At 44.3% G+C, this 18,686-nt stretch overlaps 1 protein-coding gene across 1 annotated transcript; it reads right to left on the bottom strand.

The window, feature by feature from the left end:
* Positions 1-12,697: 12,697 nt before the first annotated feature.
* On the bottom strand, positions 12,698-18,496 carry aldh8a1 (aldehyde dehydrogenase 8 family, member A1; the record flags this gene model as incomplete). The annotated part of the gene is made up of 7 exons (XM_080513813.1): positions 12,698-13,740; positions 13,822-13,983; positions 15,383-15,639; positions 15,768-15,917; positions 16,017-16,172; positions 17,407-17,554; positions 18,356-18,496. The coding sequence occupies 7 exons, from the start codon at positions 18,494-18,496 to the stop codon at positions 13,288-13,290; spliced, it is 1,467 nt and encodes a 488-aa protein (XP_080369939.1). The 3' UTR covers positions 12,698-13,287.
* Positions 18,497-18,686: the final 190 nt, after the last annotated feature.

Raw genomic sequence — 18,686 nt, 5'->3', positions numbered from 1 at the left:
GACCAAACTCAAAGCACATAAACATCTGCACCCGGCCCTCGGTTCTGACGTCATGGCGTTTTTAAAAAAAATGTTTTTTATGGGTGTTTTAAGTTTGTGTGTTTTGTGAAATCAGGCTGTAAAGACTAGTGAATAATCCACCAGTTGTCTGCATGAGGGGGAATCCACATCTCAAGGTTTAACAGGCTGAAAGGATTGTCACCACGACCAACAAGTCATGTTAAATGATTTAGTTTGGTATTGTGCATTTGCACTTCTTCACCCTTTGTCAAGTAAATTATGTTGAAGCACAACACATTTTTCTGACTGATAATAACATGTCAGTGCCTGACCTTTCTTCAACCCTCTCAGGTAATAGTCCCAAGCATGTAAAAAATTGTTTATTGTTGCGAAGTGGAGCCGGTCGGAGAGGCATGTGAGGCGACTGTCACGCTACCCAAAGGTGACAAGGTCAACAGGTTGACAAACTTTGTGGAAAACAAAGTTTGGTGCTGTGTCACTGTTGTGCCGGAGGGAACATTGCATAAATAGGTGAAGAAGATGAACATGTAACGATAAGTTATCGTCAGGTCGAAATGAAAGGGAGGAAATATTGCATAAGTGTTTGATGTAATGCAACTTGAGTATCTGGAGGTGATTTTGTGCAATATTGATGGTTGCAGATTCTTTTAATTCACTTTACATATTTCCATTTAAGTTTTGTTTCCTTATTTCCTCACTCACACATAGAAATCTTCCACCGTTACGCAGCTCCGGCAGTCAAATGAGGACCAGAACAATCACACCCGGATTAATCCTGACCTCCCACACGGAGAGATGTGTACAGAGTGAGTACGCCACAGAATTGACCGATTTCACAATCCAAGATGCAAAATGTAACAGAGGTCAAAAAACAAAGTCACTCCGGGTTTTCTGTACTTAACGTCCCTGAAGACTGGACAATACAGTAAAATAAATGCACAAATATACAAGCTTATTTTTGAAGCTTTGAAGTTTTTTCCACAACATTAAAAATGAATAATGGAAGAAACAAAGGAGAGAGAAAAAATAACTCAGTTGATAAAACATTTTTCACCAATGAACAAGGATTGTGGTTTGAGACTCATGTTAATGCTGAAAACATGATACAAACATTCACATCTGTCGTGATACTTTAAATGTAAATCTGCGCATATTTGCGACAATATATTATGCATCTGAGCCTTCCGCCTTTCAGATAAGAGACTCAAATGTGAGGAAATAACCAGAATATTTCTATTGTTTTGGTATGCAGGCAGTGCCTTAAGTGGGACTTTTTTCTAGCGTACAGCACGTACCGGAACTGTCCGTAATCTTGTATCTATAAGCCGGTACTTTTTTCAAATGATTTGATCCTACTGGCTTAAACAATGCATCTGATTTATGGATTTATACGGGTAAACGAGCTTCATGCCGACAATACATGGGTGATGCGTGATGCGTTCAGGGGCAACACGTAACACTGATACAAATGTTCACATCTGTCATGATACTTTAAATTCACATCTGTGCACATTTGCAATCCCAGGTTCCTCTGTGTCAATTTTCAAACGGACTCACTGGAGCATTTTTCACAATAGCACACTTAAATTACACCCAAAACATGTAATGATGTACAGGCTGATTAAAAAACAAAAACAATAAAAATCCCCACAGGGACAATAAAAGTACATCTGTACTTATTCAGGATTGTGTGTAGTGGCATCCATTCGTGTCTCTCACATTCTTTGCTTTGTTTTTTTTTTCATGGAATTTTAAAACACCTGCCAATATCAAAATAAATGTGCAATTACTTACAACATGTAATTATGTTTTTTTGTTTTTTTCAATCTCATCACTACTATAATAAGGCAGCCGGTGGATCCACACTCTCCACCAGGTGCCTTTGTTTCACACTGAGCACCTGCCGTACAAAATGTCTGAGCATGACACTGAATGTTGTGTTTTTGTCTCATATTTGTACGGCAGGCTGACAGAATGTCACAAAGGGGAGTACCGGCACTTGTTTTTTTTTTCCACTTTATGCCGCGTATACACGACTCCGTAATATCCATCAATAATAGATTTGCAAACCTGGGCTCAAACCGGGGATCCTCCTGCTGTGAAGTGAAATGCAGAACCATTAAACAACCATGCAGCCTCTATCCAACACTCACTGTTTCAAATTGGCTTTTGGGCCTTTGGGTTGAAATGAAAAGAGGAAACAAGTATATTCCAGCTCCTCTGGACCCAGATCTTGGAAAAAGAGATGGTGATGTCATTTGCCTCCAACGATAGATTTCATTTTCACTGAGTATTTAGTTTGCAACCTCTCCAAGCGTATGATAACAAGTAAAAAACACAGCCCTTCAAGGTTGTCTGCCGTCATTCGGATCGTGGTACCCTGAAGTATTTTAGAGGTGAGACCTGAAGCGAGTCCGCTCGTCTTTTGAGAAAAAGCATCTGTTACATTTCAAGGTTGTTTGAGTCACACTTGTCCGCGACTCAGTGAAACCTGTAGTGAGCGCAGAATGTTCACATGTCTGATTTCTGTTCACTTCTGTTGGCAGACAATGATGCTGACTCAGCTTTTCAGAACATATTCAACAGTCATTACTCGTGCCGGCGTCTCTTTGTGTGACTCTTTGATTGTCGGGTTTGACTTCGTCTTTCAGATCAGGTCTTCTCTCCGTCTCGGCCTCTTCCTCCCCTCCTATCCCCGGCCCATCTTCTTGTGTCCTGAGTCCCACGTTCCCAGTGGGCCAATCGAGCGGCCGGCCTCAAGGTGTTGTGAGACCCCACTGAGCACCCTTCTTTCTTTTTTGTGTCCCTGTTAGATCATCCCTCTTTCTTTCCCTCTTTTTTAATCCCACAGTTGGTTTCGGCGGAAGAAGTGACGGCGCCCCAGGAAAAGTGCTTTGCTTCCTTTTCGAGTGGAACAGGGAGTTACGTAACGCTCTCTCTCTCTCTCTCACACACACACACACACACACACACACACACACACACACACACACACACACACACACACACACACACACACACACACACACACACACACTCACACACACCCTTCATTACCTGATGCCAAATCATCTAATTAGCTGAGAGGAAATGAGAGAAACGAGAGGAAACTGGAGGAAAGAGACATGAGCGTTAACAAAAGCTCTACATTTGTTAACAATAATAAATCCTCCAGACTTGCACCAATATTGTGCAAAACAATGCATAAAAAACATTGTGTACAATCATGTAGAAATACCACTTAGCTTAATGATGCATAAAGACATAAAATTGAATCTTCTCAAGGAATGAATTAACTCTGAATTCCAGTTCCAGTTCTATATTATTATGTTGGGTTTTTTTTTTTTTATTAAGTTATTAGGGAATGTATATTCCCACAAAGGTAGAAAATATATATGTACGAATATTTATGAAACACTTTTTCACAAACAAACCAAAAGAAAGTACTGGCTGATTAGTTCACACGCCACACTGACACGTGATGCTATTTTTTTATTCCGTAAAGCTTTCCGATCAATGAATTTGTTCTTGTTTGCTCTGCAAAACGACTCTTATTTAAAACTAACTTAACTTGCTGCTTTGTTAATGGCAATAATTTGGTTATTCCACTACAGCATGTAGATGAGTTGCACTGTGTAAAAATGCAGTAATATTCCATCAAGCTCTCCGGCGGTCGATCATCAGAGGCTTTATGTATAAGGAAAACTTGCTTCATTTCAAAAACTAAATCTAAACCCAGGAAACTGAGAAGTCGAATTGTCACAACACAAAGCTTTTTTTTTTTCTTTATAGACATGTTTAGTGTTCACTTTCCACTTTCCCCCTTGCCTGAGCACTGAATGAGGAAATACACGTAGATCAACAACTTTTGTCACGTAAAAACAACAACAACAACAAAAAAAATGTTTGATTCGGAACGGCGAACGTGTGTCAGGTCGTTGCACCTTTTTATGATATCGAACTGATTTGAGGTTCAGAGAACCACTGAAATGACCTTGCAAGTGCGCTATAAAACAAACATGGCCTATATTTTGAAACGAAAGAGACAATTAAAGAAAAAGCAGTGAGAAAACAATAAGTCTTCCATATGTTCACGACACCAATGTCACATGTATGCAAAGGGGTCGCGGACGGGACGCAAATATAAACAGACATGGAGGCCACACAGGCGCCGGCGCCGTCATATGCCGGGAAGGCCAGTCCCTCTTTGTGTGGTTAGGCATGTTTGATCTATGGCGGATGTTTTCTCAGTGGCGGTGTGTCACTCACTGGCCAATAAAATGACAGGAAAGGGTACAAGCCCCAAAAGACAAAAGGCAAAGATAAGGATAAAGGGAAGGTAGGATGAAAAAGGAGGGAAGGGAAGGTGATTTCAACTACAAATCCAATTAAAAAGAAATACTACCACAGCAGTGTTTAGCTGTTAATATATGTATTCCTGCAATACATGTGAATTAGCATTTCTACATTCAGCCGAAACATTATGACCACCAAGCAGGTGGATGCAGGTCTTGCTGCTGAAACAGCCCTGAGCCATGAAGCTCTGCACTGAACTGGACCTCGAGTAGCACTGTGGTATCTGACACTCATACGTTAGCAGCCATTCTGAGGTAAGGCTTCTTTTCCGTCACATTAATCAATCGGCTTTGGCCAATGAAGCTGCTGCTCGTGTCACTGACCGATGGAACGTCCGCTATTAGCCATAAGATTAGAAGATTTAGTGACCCAGTCACCACACCATCACCATCTCACCCTTAGCCAACTTAACCCAAATCAAACTTGGGCACAAAAAAAAAAAACGACAAAAAAAAATTGGCATGTGAACAAGTACATCCCATCCTACTAACAGGATCAAGGTTATTCACGACACCTGTCGGTGGTCATAATGTTATGCTGTATAGCTGTACGCTGTACTATTCTCAATGCTGACGTAGTTAAACTAAAGTTTGGTTGAAAATTGTAGATTCTCCACCCCCCCCCCCCCCACTTTCCTTCTGTCACTTTCACTCCATAAACACATCTGAATTCAGCTCCCGATGTGCTTCCTTCTTTCCCCGTCTCTGTCACTCTCTGTTTATTGCTACCGGAGAGGAAAACGACTCCGGATGCAGTTTCCTTCAAAGTTCCTTTCTGTCTCTTCTTTCCATTCAGCACACACACTTTTCAGAGATCAACACAAACAGGGTGTTAGGAGGGGGAGGAAGAGGAGAAGGAGGAGGAGGAGGAGGAGGAGGAGTATTGCTCATCCTATAAGCCAAAACATGAATAAGAAAAAGTTTTTCAAGCTGAGCTGGAACTGCAATATGAAACAATGGCTGGGAGATACGATTTTGTACACTCCTGCATATAAATACTTGAGTATAATTGTGTGTGTGTGTGTGTTATGTGTGTAGGTGTGTGTAAGTGTGCTCACCTGGAGACTCTACCAGAGGAATCAGAGGCCAAAGAGGGCCATCTGGTCCCCCAGCCGAGAACTGACCAGTCAGCATTGGGTCGGCAGCTCTCCCTCACTCTCCTCTCTCTGCCACCCTGCGCACACACACACACACACACACACACACACACACACACACACACACACACACACACACACACACACACACACACACACACACACACACACACACACACACACACACACACACACACACACACACACGCACGTTTCCGCCCACGCACTGACAGACAGGCCTCGGCTTCGCAGTCTCAGCGGTGCGGTGATGGCCTTTGTGAGGCAGCCACGCTGCAGGCGACAGGCCCGGCACACTGTTCCACCGTGACAAGCTGGCTTCGTTATTTCTCCATTCTGGGGAGGATTTGGTGTCATCTGTCCTCCTCTGCATGGAAAATGAAATCAAGCTTTTTGAGAACCTTTCGCCTGTGAGACACTAATGCCACAGGGTGTTTCTTTTTTTTTTTTTTAAAGAATCCACTGAGGAGAATTTGGTTTCAGTTGTTGCTCAGTATGCAGGAGAGCAACACAACTGCAGGCTGTGTGAGACTAAATGGTTTGTTGCCAGGTCAGGGTGTGTGTGTGTGTGTGTGTGTGTGTGTGTGTGTGTGTGTGTGTGTGTGTGTGTGTGTGTGTGTGTGTGTGTGTGTGTGTGTGTGTGTGTGTGTGTGTGTGTGTGTGTGTGTGTGTGTGTGCGTGTGCGTGTGTGCGTGTGTGCGTGTGTGTGCGTGTGTGTGTGTGTGTGTGTGTGCGTGCTGCTAACTGTGTTCCCGCCTGTGTGAAATAAAGTTGTTGGTTGGTGTCAGAGTTTATTTTGAATGCAGACTAAGTAAAAAGCATTTCACATTCCTGCACACAGCATACTGTAGCCACAATATTTATGATTGTATGCAACACGTGCAAATGGTTAAATTAATTTACACAACTTTAAGGCACAAATGTATTTTTTTTTTGCTTTGCAATATATTTCAAAAGGGAAACATTTCAATAAAGAAAATGGACGTTTACATGGCTTTAAAATTATATTACATAATTTAGTAGACCGCAATACAACCTATAAATAAAGGTTTTTATCTATTTCATCCTTTAGTGAATTATTAAGGAATGTCAGTTCCAGAATTAGTATTTTTTTTCCCCATCCTTTTCCTCTCCGTCTTTGCTTCATGGGATTATTGTCTGGATGAGCAGAGGGCAGATCTGTGCTCTGGCCGTGCCATCTTGTTACGTCATCCTATTTTTCTGGCACCGGGCCTGAATAGCATCATGCCCACTGTCTCATACTCTCTGCCCGCGGGAGCCTGAAAGGTGCGCAGTGCATTAAAGCCTACTTGAAATACTAGTTACATCTCCAAAGCCATTTAATAGCCCTTCGCTTCCAAACAAATAAAACAAATCCACTCGAACCTCCTGGCACTTGCTGTGACACATTTGCAGAACTCAAAAAGGATTGGAATACTCGTTTTGTCCACCTCGTCGAAAACCTCTTATGTTACTACATATGCGGTTTGAGCTATTCATATTCAGCTGCCAAAACAACAGAAGGATTGTGTAGAACTGAGCAGATTAGTTTTTTTTTTTTAAACTCAGTGTAGGATTATGTAAAAGACATACATCATGTGAAATATATCCTGGTGGAGATCAGATCCTTCAGGCTGAATTCCTCTGCAGATGAGTGATTACCTGCACGATGGCCTACATAGTGTGTGGGTGACAAAATGATTTGTCGTTTGACTGTTAGGTAACCGGAGGAGAGGCAGCTTCAGCCTCACAGATGACCTCTATACCGTCCACCTGGAGCCCCTGCTTTCAGCGGTACGATGGCCGACACTGAGTAAACATGAGAACCCAAACACTGCCAATGTGGGTCATTCTGTGTTTTCCACTATGTAGTGGAAATGTCCCACATGGAGAAACCTCTTGAACAACTCCACCTCTTCAGCTGCAGCCAAATCCTCGGTTTTTTCTGGTTGCTCCACCTGTTTCTCTATCAAGACATGGAGAGAGTGAGATGATAGTCCCCATTCTCCCACAACAATCATAAGCCTCATAGACAAGGAACCTTCGCAAGCAAAGTATTGCTGTGAACACAAAACGGATCTCAAAGACAAACCTTCGTCTGTCCGCCATCTTTTCTATTCAAAACAGGTTGATTTGCCGTCCGGGGCCAAAGTAGAAGATGATGACATTTCAGAAGCAACACCTGCAATTAGACCATTTCTCACAGTACAAACTTTGCATGCTGTTGGCATATTTACATGACCCAGGGCTTGGTGACACATGCTCTAAACAAAACTCTTTTACGCTCTACTTCAGCTTTGCGTACGAGTATAAATCAACAATGGAAATGTCGGCTGCGGAGCATCGACCACAGCAAAAAGAGGCCAAACCAGTGGTTTGGAGCACGGAAACAAAACAAGCCAAAGTGCTGAATGACTTCTGAGCCACTGCTGAATGGCTGTTTAAATGGCTTTCCAGCTATAAAAATAACATACAGCTACTTTCTGCAATAGTACCGGCAATGCAAATGAATCCATAGTATAGTTTTTTTTGGGGGGGGGGGGTTTTCCCCACAAACAAAAAAAAAGTCACATGACATATTTACATAATGACAATTCCGCGCGGAAGCCGACATAGAGGTAAATAGAACTTTGGCACTCTTCTATCTTATTGACTGAACGGTGTAAAGACGGCTGTAATTCATGTATAGTCAGGATAAAGATAAAGAATAGATCTGGGTCAGTGTGTTCCGAACTCACTGAATGACGAGGTTGCTCCGTATCGTATCGTGAGAACGTTGGTCAAAATGTTATTGGATTTGAGGAATTGAAAGTACACACCAAAAAACCCAGAAAAGAAATCAAATAAAGTGACGACTTACCTGAGGAATTGAAAGCAATCATAAGGATAATTTGGGAGAAAGATTCAGTAACATTTTGGAAGCAAAGTCTGGAAAAGATTTTTGTCAGTTTATTAAATAAAATCTGACATGCGGATGATTTTTTGCAGAATTACCGTTCCAGTGTATTGTTTTGTTTTGTTCCTATTTTCGCTCATTATTTTTGCTAAGAATTACAGATTTGCCATTTTGATTTTGGACCATGTTCCTTCGTGAGCTCACATTTCAATCTTGTTCGCATTTCAAACAGGAAGCTTCCAAAGTCATCTGTCTACAACCAGAACTGTAAGTTGCCTTCCAGAGATAGTTAGACAACAGGTAATGTGACTATAAAGGCTTTTCCTCCATGATGGTTGAGACCAAAACTGAGCTGAAGCGTCATTACTATAACCGGGTGATTTAAAACACAAAGGATTTCTGTCTTACGGTAGAGATTTCAGTCAGGATACAAGAGTATGCAGATGACATAGTACTCTGCAGAGGAAGTAGGAAGCAGTTTGAGGCCAAATGTGAGACGTAGAGAAAGAATGATCTTCAGCACCTCTGTAGTGGCTCCCTGACATTCTCAGGAAATTATTTGTAAATAAACATTTTGCCTCCATTTTTATTCTGTTGGTGTACAGCATTGGTTTTCCAAAATGGGCTAATCTCCTGGCTAAAAACAACTGAATAAAATAAAACAGCTAGAACCACCAGAGTTGATGGAATTGATCATCTACTCTGATGAAAAAAGAAAAATGGGACTGAAAAATGGGGCAAAATGGAAAAAAGAAGGGATTATAGAGCAGCGATAAACACATAAATAGCTAAAGAGATTTAAATTGCCAAGATGCATAAAATAGCTAAAAATATATCTAAATTGTACTTATGGCACTTTTGTGAATGTAATCTAAATGTTTGTTTGCAATTCAACCTTTTAAAGATGTTTATTTCTTCATTTTAAAACTGTGAAATCGTCTCTTCCTGGTCACAAAGGTCACAAACCCCTGGGCTGGACCGTTTTGGTGTGAAAGTGAGTGAGACGAGGTGGAGATGGTTTAGTCATGTGTGTAGGAGAGACGATGGTGACGGTGAGGATGAGAAGAGGAAGGCCACGCAGGAGGGAGGACATGCAGGTCTTCAGGGAAAAAGGATGACTGCTAGTCAGCATTGACATGTTTAGTGAGATTAGTCCGTGACTCAAAACCTCAAGAACTGTGATTGAATGACACATGGGTGAAGTTGAAGTTTATCTTTGGTTGTCACAGGCATGGATGGACATGTGCAACAGTGTCAGTACAACGAAAACAACATATAGAACTTGTATATATACAAGGAAGGTTAATATATGAACATAAAATGTGACTGAAAAAAGGCAAATTGAGATTATTTTCATATACAAACTGATATCAAAGGCCTTTAAGATGAAATAGGATTTAATAGAGCTTCTTGGACTCTTTAAATATAAAATCTTTTCTCTTTAAATGTGCACTACTCAGCTTGTCTCTCTGGTTGACATGCAGCTGCAAACATTTGGTCGTCTGCAGCCAAGTAACACTCTCCCCTCCCTCCGTCTATACCGGGTGGGGGGGGTGGGGGGGGGTTGTTGGCTTGAGTTTGCTTAACCTGCTTGAACCGCGGCATTTTCTCAGGAGTCAGCTTCATCTCCGGGCTTATCTACCACAAAACCCTGGCCGGGCCCGCTGTGGAAAATTCCCTTAACCCCAATGTGACAGAAAGGCCTTGGGAGGTGGGAGTTATGGTGAGAGGAGAGAGAGGCTGGTGGTGACAAACAGCACTTTGTGGGACACATGACATTCAAAGAGAGAGACGAGGAGAGAGAGAGAGAGAGAGAGAGAATGAAAGAGAGTTCTGAAATCTCACAGACAGGAGGAAAGAGGAAACTGAGTTTTGTCAATGATTTTGTCATTTGTTGAGGTGAATCTGTGAAGACAGTCCGTTGTGATTTCTACTTGTGTTTTACCTGTCGAACTGGTTGAGGTGAAGTTCACTGAAGTAACAAGAGGAGAGAATAACTTTCAATAAATCTGGGTCACAGTGAAACATGAAGCCATCAAGTCAAGTCAGGGTTGGATCTTCCTTTTTTTTGTCAGCCGTCGTTTCATCCCTCGTCTTTGCGATACACCCACACGCACCGACTCCTCTTTCCGCGGAAAAATCCAATGTTTGTGTTCAATTAAAACAAAACAAAGGGAAAAGATAAAGTTTCATAGTCTTGTAGGCCAGGAAAAGTGTAAAAAAAAAACGTCTTTTTGTCTTCAACAGCTCTTCCACTCATACACTGTGAGGACCCTCTGCAGGAGGCCCATCATCCCTGCAGCCAGCCACAAGAAGAAACACATTGTTTCTCCTATCTACTGCGCCCAACCGTTCAGTTTCCTCGTGGATATAAAATGGATGTATTCTCTATCCTGTGTTCTTTCAAGCACCCAACGGGCAAGGCGAAAGTTGAGTTCTTGTTTTGGCTGAAGCCTCGGGCACCGTCCTCAGTGTCACGTACCGGTGGGCGAGTCCTTCAGAGGCTTTTCCTTCTTAATGAAACGACCACAAGAGACGAGATTTGAGATAAAAACGAGGGGGGAAAGGGGGGGGGGGGGGGGGGGGGTGACAAAGGAAAGCAGAGTAGATGCTGACTCACCGTTTCATTCTGGTATTATGACTCGGGGGGAGACGGAGGGATAGTGCAACCGCACACGCTCCGCTCCAGACTCCCTGACCTGACTTGAGGGTGGTATTCATTTCGTCACACGCCATGTTCTAGGAATGCACATGAGCGTGTGTATTCAGTCATGCGGCGCAGCACAATACGCGTTCCCCAGCCAAAACCCAGAGGGTGGGACCCGCACACACACCGGCTCTATTGTAAATGTCACTGACAGCTCGCGAGGGGACGCGGCGGTACACACTCACTGAACGGTTTGGGGCACGTCCTGCACGCTGCCTCCATTTCTGAAGCCTGCAAGACGTCCAGAAGGAAGCTGCAATAAGCCTGTAGGGTCGTGATCAGGGGGAAGACTCAGTGAGATGTTCATGACGAAGGCCGTATTTGACATATTTTAAGATTTTAGCTGTCTCTTATATGCAGCGTCGCACTTTTCTGGTATTTACTTGAATTTGACCTTTTATTCTCCATGATCTGAATAGTAAAATGACATCGATGAACCATGATGACAATGTTCTCTCCAGAGCGTCATGACTCCTCGTCTTTATTCTCCCGGGTGGTTTTATAGTCGACAGTCACTGTAACAACAATCCAACCTGGTCGTCTGTCCACTAGAATGTCCGTCTACTTCCATTGTTGGTGTTTATAGCGTGTTGTTCTCTGTGCTCATGTGTGTCTGGCTGCATTACAAAAACAACCAACAGCTCCTACTAGTGGCCCAACATGAAAACCACATCCTTTTCAGCCTTACTGCCGTTTCGGGTAAACATTCGGAGTGTAACAGGTGTTATAAAAACATCTACATTTATATCTTTCCAGAAAATGTGAACAAGTTGAAATCTTTGGAGAAATGTTAAACTTAATTTTAACTCTGTGTTTCTTTAATAAAGCCGCCCGGTGCGGATTACAGCGGAAACTTTGAAGACTATGTCCTTAATTCACTCTCTGCCAACAGAAAGTGTTGAAGGTTTTCACAAAGTAACAATATGACGGTGTCAAGTCTGCTCTTCTCACCGAAGACGGTGTGATCTCCACCGAATAAATTACAAACACCAGTTACTTCAATCTAACAGCAAAGTTGATTTGCTTGTCGAGGCCTCAGGATAAAATAAAGCCTCTGGAGAGGTGCACTGGAGGAAGTTTACAGACTTTATCTTCAAGGCCATACGAGATTCCCACCGTAGATTCTTTTTTTTAATGCGACGTCTAGACGGCCGTTTGGCACTACGGTGATGGAATTTGATGGACTGAAAGCAAAATGAATTAAAATGAATGATATGCGGATGCACAGAATGCAGTCAAGGTCGTCTTTCTTAATAGAGTTTAATAACATCATCCCTTTATAATGATTGTTGGGGCTCACAGGATTCATCCCTCCTCTGTCCAAACATGCACTCCAGCCGCCGGACGGGACAGTCTGGCAATTCATTCACCTTTCGTGCGTCAGCAGGTCAGACATAAAAAACATGTCAGTGTACTTACAGTCCGTGGTACACACTGTAAACTCTGTGTGACGTCAAAAAAACACCACGGCGAAAATCCACCGAACGTGAACTCTGTGGGGCAATAACAAAATAAAAGGCACTCGGCACTGACAGAACAGTAAATCTTTGACGTCTTTATTTTCACAGCGAGCGTTGTTAACAGACACAATCAAGACGCGCAGCATTCCGCAGCAGACGGTGACATAACCCAGATTTCAGGAGAAAGCATGCATCACAACTGCATGTGACATTTATGTAAAGGTGTTTTTCAGTTTTTGAGAAATTCAACACGATATAATCAGCAAACGTCGCTCCTGGAATGATTTAACCTGGAGAAATATTGTTTTGGTTTTTTTTAAAATTTTACTTCCCATAAGCTGCTCTAAATAATCTCATCTTTTCTTTTACCTTTGCATCACCTAGTTTTATTACGCAAGTCTCGTATCTGGCGTAATCACAAGTAGCGAGGAAGAAGGAAATTCTTCACCACAGATTAAAAAAAAAAAAAAAGCATTTGAATTCTGTCAAACTCAGAAATTTCTTCTTGAGTTTGACCTCACTAAATACAATGGCATGTGTGCATGCACATGATAAAAGACATTTCATAATGATGCAAAACAACCTTATGAAATCTGTAAAGATTGATTTACAAGCACATTTTTCTTTTTAAGACGGCTTTACGTGCCATTTGAAATGCACTGTATTATGTTTTTTTGGTATTTACTGCTCAACACAACAATTAGAAATGAGTGCTACTGGTGCCTTCACTCCTTCAGTGTTTGATAGTGATGCTCTTCACCTCCGTGAAGAAGTGGTAGGAATCCTTCCCTCCCTCCCTCCCCACCCCGGAGCTCTTCATCCCCCCAAACGGCAGGTTCAGGTCCCTCACCAGCCAGCAGTTGGTCCACACCAGACCGGCCTGCAGCCGCTTGGCCACGCGGTGAACCTTCCCCACATCGCGGGACCACACGGTGGCCGACAGGCCGTAGCGCACGCCGTTGCCCCTGGCGACCGCCTCGTCCTCGGCGTCGAAGGGGCTGACGCAGGTGACGGGGCCGAAGATCTCCTCCTGCATGAGGCGGGAGCCGTCGGACACGCCGGAGATCACCGTGGCCGGCATGAAGTAGCCACACTTGTTCTGCTCGGGAAGGTCCAGCTCGTCGACGCCCTCGCCACAGTGGATGGTGCCGCCCTCCGATTTGGCGAGGGCAACGAAGCCGCGGACCTGAAGAGGGGGGGGGAAACACGTTGGCGTCTCAAAAGTGAACACGATCGTAGAAAAGCGCCACGGAATGAAGACAATTACCTTCTCCAGGTGTTCTTTGCTGATGAGCGCTCCGTTGTTGTTGCTGGGGTCAGAGGGCACGCCGGTCTTCCACTTCTTAGCTGCGGCCACAAACCTCTGCAGGAAGTCGGGGTAAACGCTCCTCTCCACATAGATCCTGCTGGTGCACAAGCAGATTTCTCCCTGAAGCCACAAACACAGAAGAAGAACGTTTTGACATGACAGCAGTTTGTTCATGAAGCTGCTGAAAGACACAAAGCCTGTGACAAAACAAAAAAAGAAAGAAAAAAAGATGGGTTATGATCGCCACCGTGTGGACAAACTATGTGACTGCATCATCATCTGCATCATCATCATCATCATCATCATCATCATGGAGACGCTAGATTCATCTATTAAGTGTTAACTCCATTGTGCCCATTGAGTTCCCATATATATATATATATATATATATATATATATATATATATATATATATATATATATATATATATATATATATATATATATATATATATATATATATATATCCATCTATATCCATCTATAGCACCCCCAACCTTCTTTCATGTCAAGTAGTAATTTATTGATGAATGTCATTAATTCTGGTATTATTATTATTATTATTTTTTTTTTTTACTATAGTATGTTTATTGTACTTATCCTACACTTTCCCCCCTCCCTCCCATCATAGTTTATTTTCCTTGTATATCATCTTACTGTATATTTTGCTCCCCTTAGAACTTATTATACTTTATGATAGTTTGGGATTTTTATCTTATTTTTTAGTCCTATTTGATAGTCATTGTATATAAGATACCTCTATTCTTACCTGAGTGTTTGCACATTCCTTGTCTTTCCTTTCCTCATGAGTGTCCTTAAGAGCAGAATGTTACAAGTACATTTCTCCACTGTGAGATCAATAAAGGCTTATCTTATCTTATCTCAATTACACATTTATAGATAATACTCCAAACTGCTGCTGGTCAATAAAAAAAAATAGAAACTCTTTTACATTACGTACCTATTTAATTAAAACATGTGTTTCATCCATCATTCATTTACATATCGTTTCCAAATGTTGAAACTGCAGCGCGCAGGCTGTTTTTACTTTTCTAGTTTAACTTTTCACTTTAGCAGAACAAATTCAGTTTGAATCATTTGATTCATGATGAAACTTGAAATAGGTTTAATTACTTTTCTAATGATTTTTCTCTCAAATCAGAAGTGAGGAAAAAATTAAAAAAACATAAGTGGGAAGAGGCATCCTCCTGACCCCAAGAGCTCTTCTGCTGTTGATGGAGCCAGTGAAGCTCTTTGGCGCCCCCAAGCGGAGACCAGGCCCCACTTTGATCACCACTGCATTAAAGGTGATTCAATTCAAGTATTTTGGCCTCCAAATACAACAAAGGAACCAAACAGACTTTCCCTTCAGAATTTTAATCCAGATTCATTACATCCCATCTTCAATATAATTAATATTAAGATGAAATGTAGTGGAATGACATTATGAATGACATAAAGCACAATAGAACAGTGAATTGTAAGAGTTGAGATGCTCCCAAAACAAACTTTTCCTGACCTGATTGGAGAAGCTGGATCGGACAGTGGTCTCGATGCACTGGTCCAAGTCCGCGTCAGCAAACACGATGGCGGGGTTCTTGCCTCCCAGCTCCAGCGACAGTTTCTTGCAGTACGGGGCGCACCGCTCGGTGATCCGCTGGGCAGTCGCCGTGGAGCCCGTGAAGGAGACCAACGGCACGTCGGGGTGACCAACGAGAGCGTCGCCTGCTTTTGGACCGGTGCCAAACACAACGTTGACGACGCCTGGAGGAATTCCTGGCGGAGACAGACGCACTTCAACACCACTTCGTCTCATCCGTTATAAGTCGTTTCCCCATTTCATCCTGGAGTTTGAACTCTTGGATGTGTGAAAGGACGTTGCATTGTGGGTACGGCGGCCCTACCAGCCTGTCCCATCAGTTTGCACATCATCCAGGCCGTCACGGAGGTCATCTCGCTGGGTTTCGCCACCACCGTGTTGCCTGCGGCGATGGCGGGCGCGATCTTCCAGGTGAGGAGATACAAGGGAAGGTTCCAGGGGCTGATCAGAGCAGCTGCACACACAGACAGAGAGCACTATGTTTGGGGGGGGGGGGACGTGCGATGGAGGAAGCGGCACACTGGGCAGGTTGTAGAAGCGCGGCGGCCCTCACCCACTCCCACCGGGCAGCGGACGGTGTAGTTCAGGCAGCCCAGGTGCTCCAGCTGGCTGCATTCCGTCGTGTGGTGAAGCACCGACGAGGCGAAGAAGCGGAAGTTGTACGCCGCCCGAGGGATGTCCACGGTCCGAGCGAATGCTAAAGTCTTACCTGTAATCGCACAACAAAGGTGACGGCGAGCCCAAGGAGCCGATTCGAGTCTGTGCTCATGAGCAATGCACATGAGCACAAGTTATTGAGACACCGACATTGTTTGTTTGTACGTTTATGATAGGATATGATATCCATCCATCCATTGTCTGCCGCTTATCCGGGGCCGGGTCGCGGAGGCAGCAGTCTGAGCAGAGTTGCCCAGACTTCCCTCGCCCCAGACACTTCCTCCAGCTCTTCCGGTGGCACCCCAAGGCGTTCCCAGGCCAGCCGAGAGACATAGTCCCTCCAGCGTGTCCTGGGTCTGCCCCGAGGCCTCCTACTGGAGGGACATGCCCGGAACACCTCCCCAGGGAGGCGTCCAGGGGGCATCCGAAACAGGTGCCCGAGCCACCTCAGCTGGCTCCTCTCAATGTGGAGGAGCAGCGGCTCTACTCCGAGCTCCTCCCTGGTGGCTGAGCTCCTCACCCTATCTCTAAGGGTGCGCCCAGCCACCCTACGGAGGAAGCTCATTTCGGCCGCTTGTATCCGGGATCTTGTTCTTTCGGTCATGACCCATAGTTCATGACCATAGGTGAGGGTAGGAACGAAGATCCACCGGTAAATCGAGAGCTTCGCTTTTTGGCTCAGCTCCTTCTTCACCACGACGGACCGATACAACGTCCGCATGACTGCAGACGCTGCACCGATCCGCCTGTCGATCTCACGCTCCATCTTTCCCCCACTCGTGAAGTAGACCCCAAGATACTTGAACTCCTCCACTTGGGACAAGGGAACTCCACCGACCTGGAGGGGGCAAGCCACCTTTTTCCGGTCGAGAACCATGGCCTCGGATTTAGAGGTGCGGATCCTCATCCCAGCTGCTTCACACTCGGCTGCGAACCGTGTCAGTGCACGCTGGAGATCCAGGCTTGATGGGGCCAACAGAACCACATCATCCGCAAATAGCAGAGATGAGATCCTGTGGTCCCCAAACTGGACCCCCTCCGGCCCCCGGCTGTGCCTAGAAATTCTGTCCATATATATGATGAACAGAATCGGTGATAAAGGACACCCCTGCCGGAGGCCAACGTGCACTGGAAACAGGTCCGACTTACTACCGGCAATGCGATCCAAACTCCTGCTCCGGGAATACAAAGACCGATATGAGGGTATGAAAGGATATGATATGTGTGGTTTAAGTCGAGCACACTGGCTGCCGAGTCCATACAATGAACAAAACCCTTTAAGGCACCTTGGTCTTTGGATTCGGCCTGGACGAACTCCTCCAGGTTCGCCTCGAGCAGCTCGGCCAGCTTGTAGAGGACCTGCGCTCGCTGCTCCGGGCTGCGGGCCGACCAATCGGGGAAGGCCTCCTTGGCGGCTGCCACTGCCGCGTCCACCTGCCAGCATACGGCCCCCAAAATCAACACGTTTCAGAAAGATACTCGCGAACGCAGTGCGTTTCCTCTCGCAGCATCTCCGATCAGTCTGTGGCAGAGGCAAGTAGCACAACTTGAGCCACATCAGCAGCTCCGCCTCAAGACAAAAAGTCCTTTTTGGTCGACTGCTTTGCTTCCTAATGGGTTTCATATCAAAAGAAATCCATATGGGATTAAAAGTCAGAACTTTTGTCAATCTAACTAAACTTTTTCAATATGAAATATCAAACAACCTCCTATGGTTCTTGGATTTTTTTTTTTGAGGTCTTACATAAACCGCTCCCTCACTGTGAAATTTCAATCTGAAATTACCTTTCGTCTAACTGCCTCTTACTCAAATAAAGAAGATAAGACTGTTACGTGATCACTGCACTGAGACTCTTTATTCAACTTCACTCTGGAAACCTGCAGCAGGTTTCAAGGTAAATTCCACGGGACGGAATTTAGACCTTCGGGTGAAAAACGTTTGAAAAGTCGAAATGAGCAGCAGAAATTCCTCCACGGAGTGTGAACACATAGCGCCTTTCCAGGATGGCAGCGTAAGCGTACGAGTGGAAGCCGTCGCCACGTTTAATGATTACTTGGCTGTTGACTCTGCAGGGAGCAAAGGTGCTTCTCTCCATGTGCAAACTGGAAATATCAGTCTTCAAGGGAATATTTGTTGTATGTTAATAACTTTTTGAAGTTGCATGCAGGATGCCGATGCAGAAATGTCTATAATAGGAGGCTCATATACCTGTATTGAAAAAAACCACAACGCACCTCCTCCTTGCCGCTGTCCGGGACCTTGCAGTGGACCTTTCCAGTGGACGGGTCGTACGAGTCGACGTGACTCCCACAGGGGAGGAACTTTCCCCCGATGAAGTTTTCCAGGACCAGAGGAGATTCCGAGGTTTTCGCCATGACTCTAATGAACTTGATGGAGCGGAGGAATGGAGAAGCAGGCAGGCAGGTTGGGTTGGGAGAAGTAGGGCCGACCCTCCTCCCACACAGATCCTTCCTCCTCCTCCTCCTCCTCCTCCTCCTCCCTCAATAAAAAGCAGGAGTGCTTCTTTCTATCAGAACAGTAGCAGTGTCGCTAACTTTTACTTCA

This window comes from Blennius ocellaris, assembly GCF_963422515.1.
Source record: "Blennius ocellaris genome assembly, chromosome: 18".
Taxonomy (NCBI): domain Eukaryota; kingdom Metazoa; phylum Chordata; class Actinopteri; order Blenniiformes; family Blenniidae; genus Blennius; species Blennius ocellaris.
The sequence above is the reverse complement of the archived record's forward strand: the minus strand, read 5'-3'. Positions and strand labels throughout refer to the sequence as shown.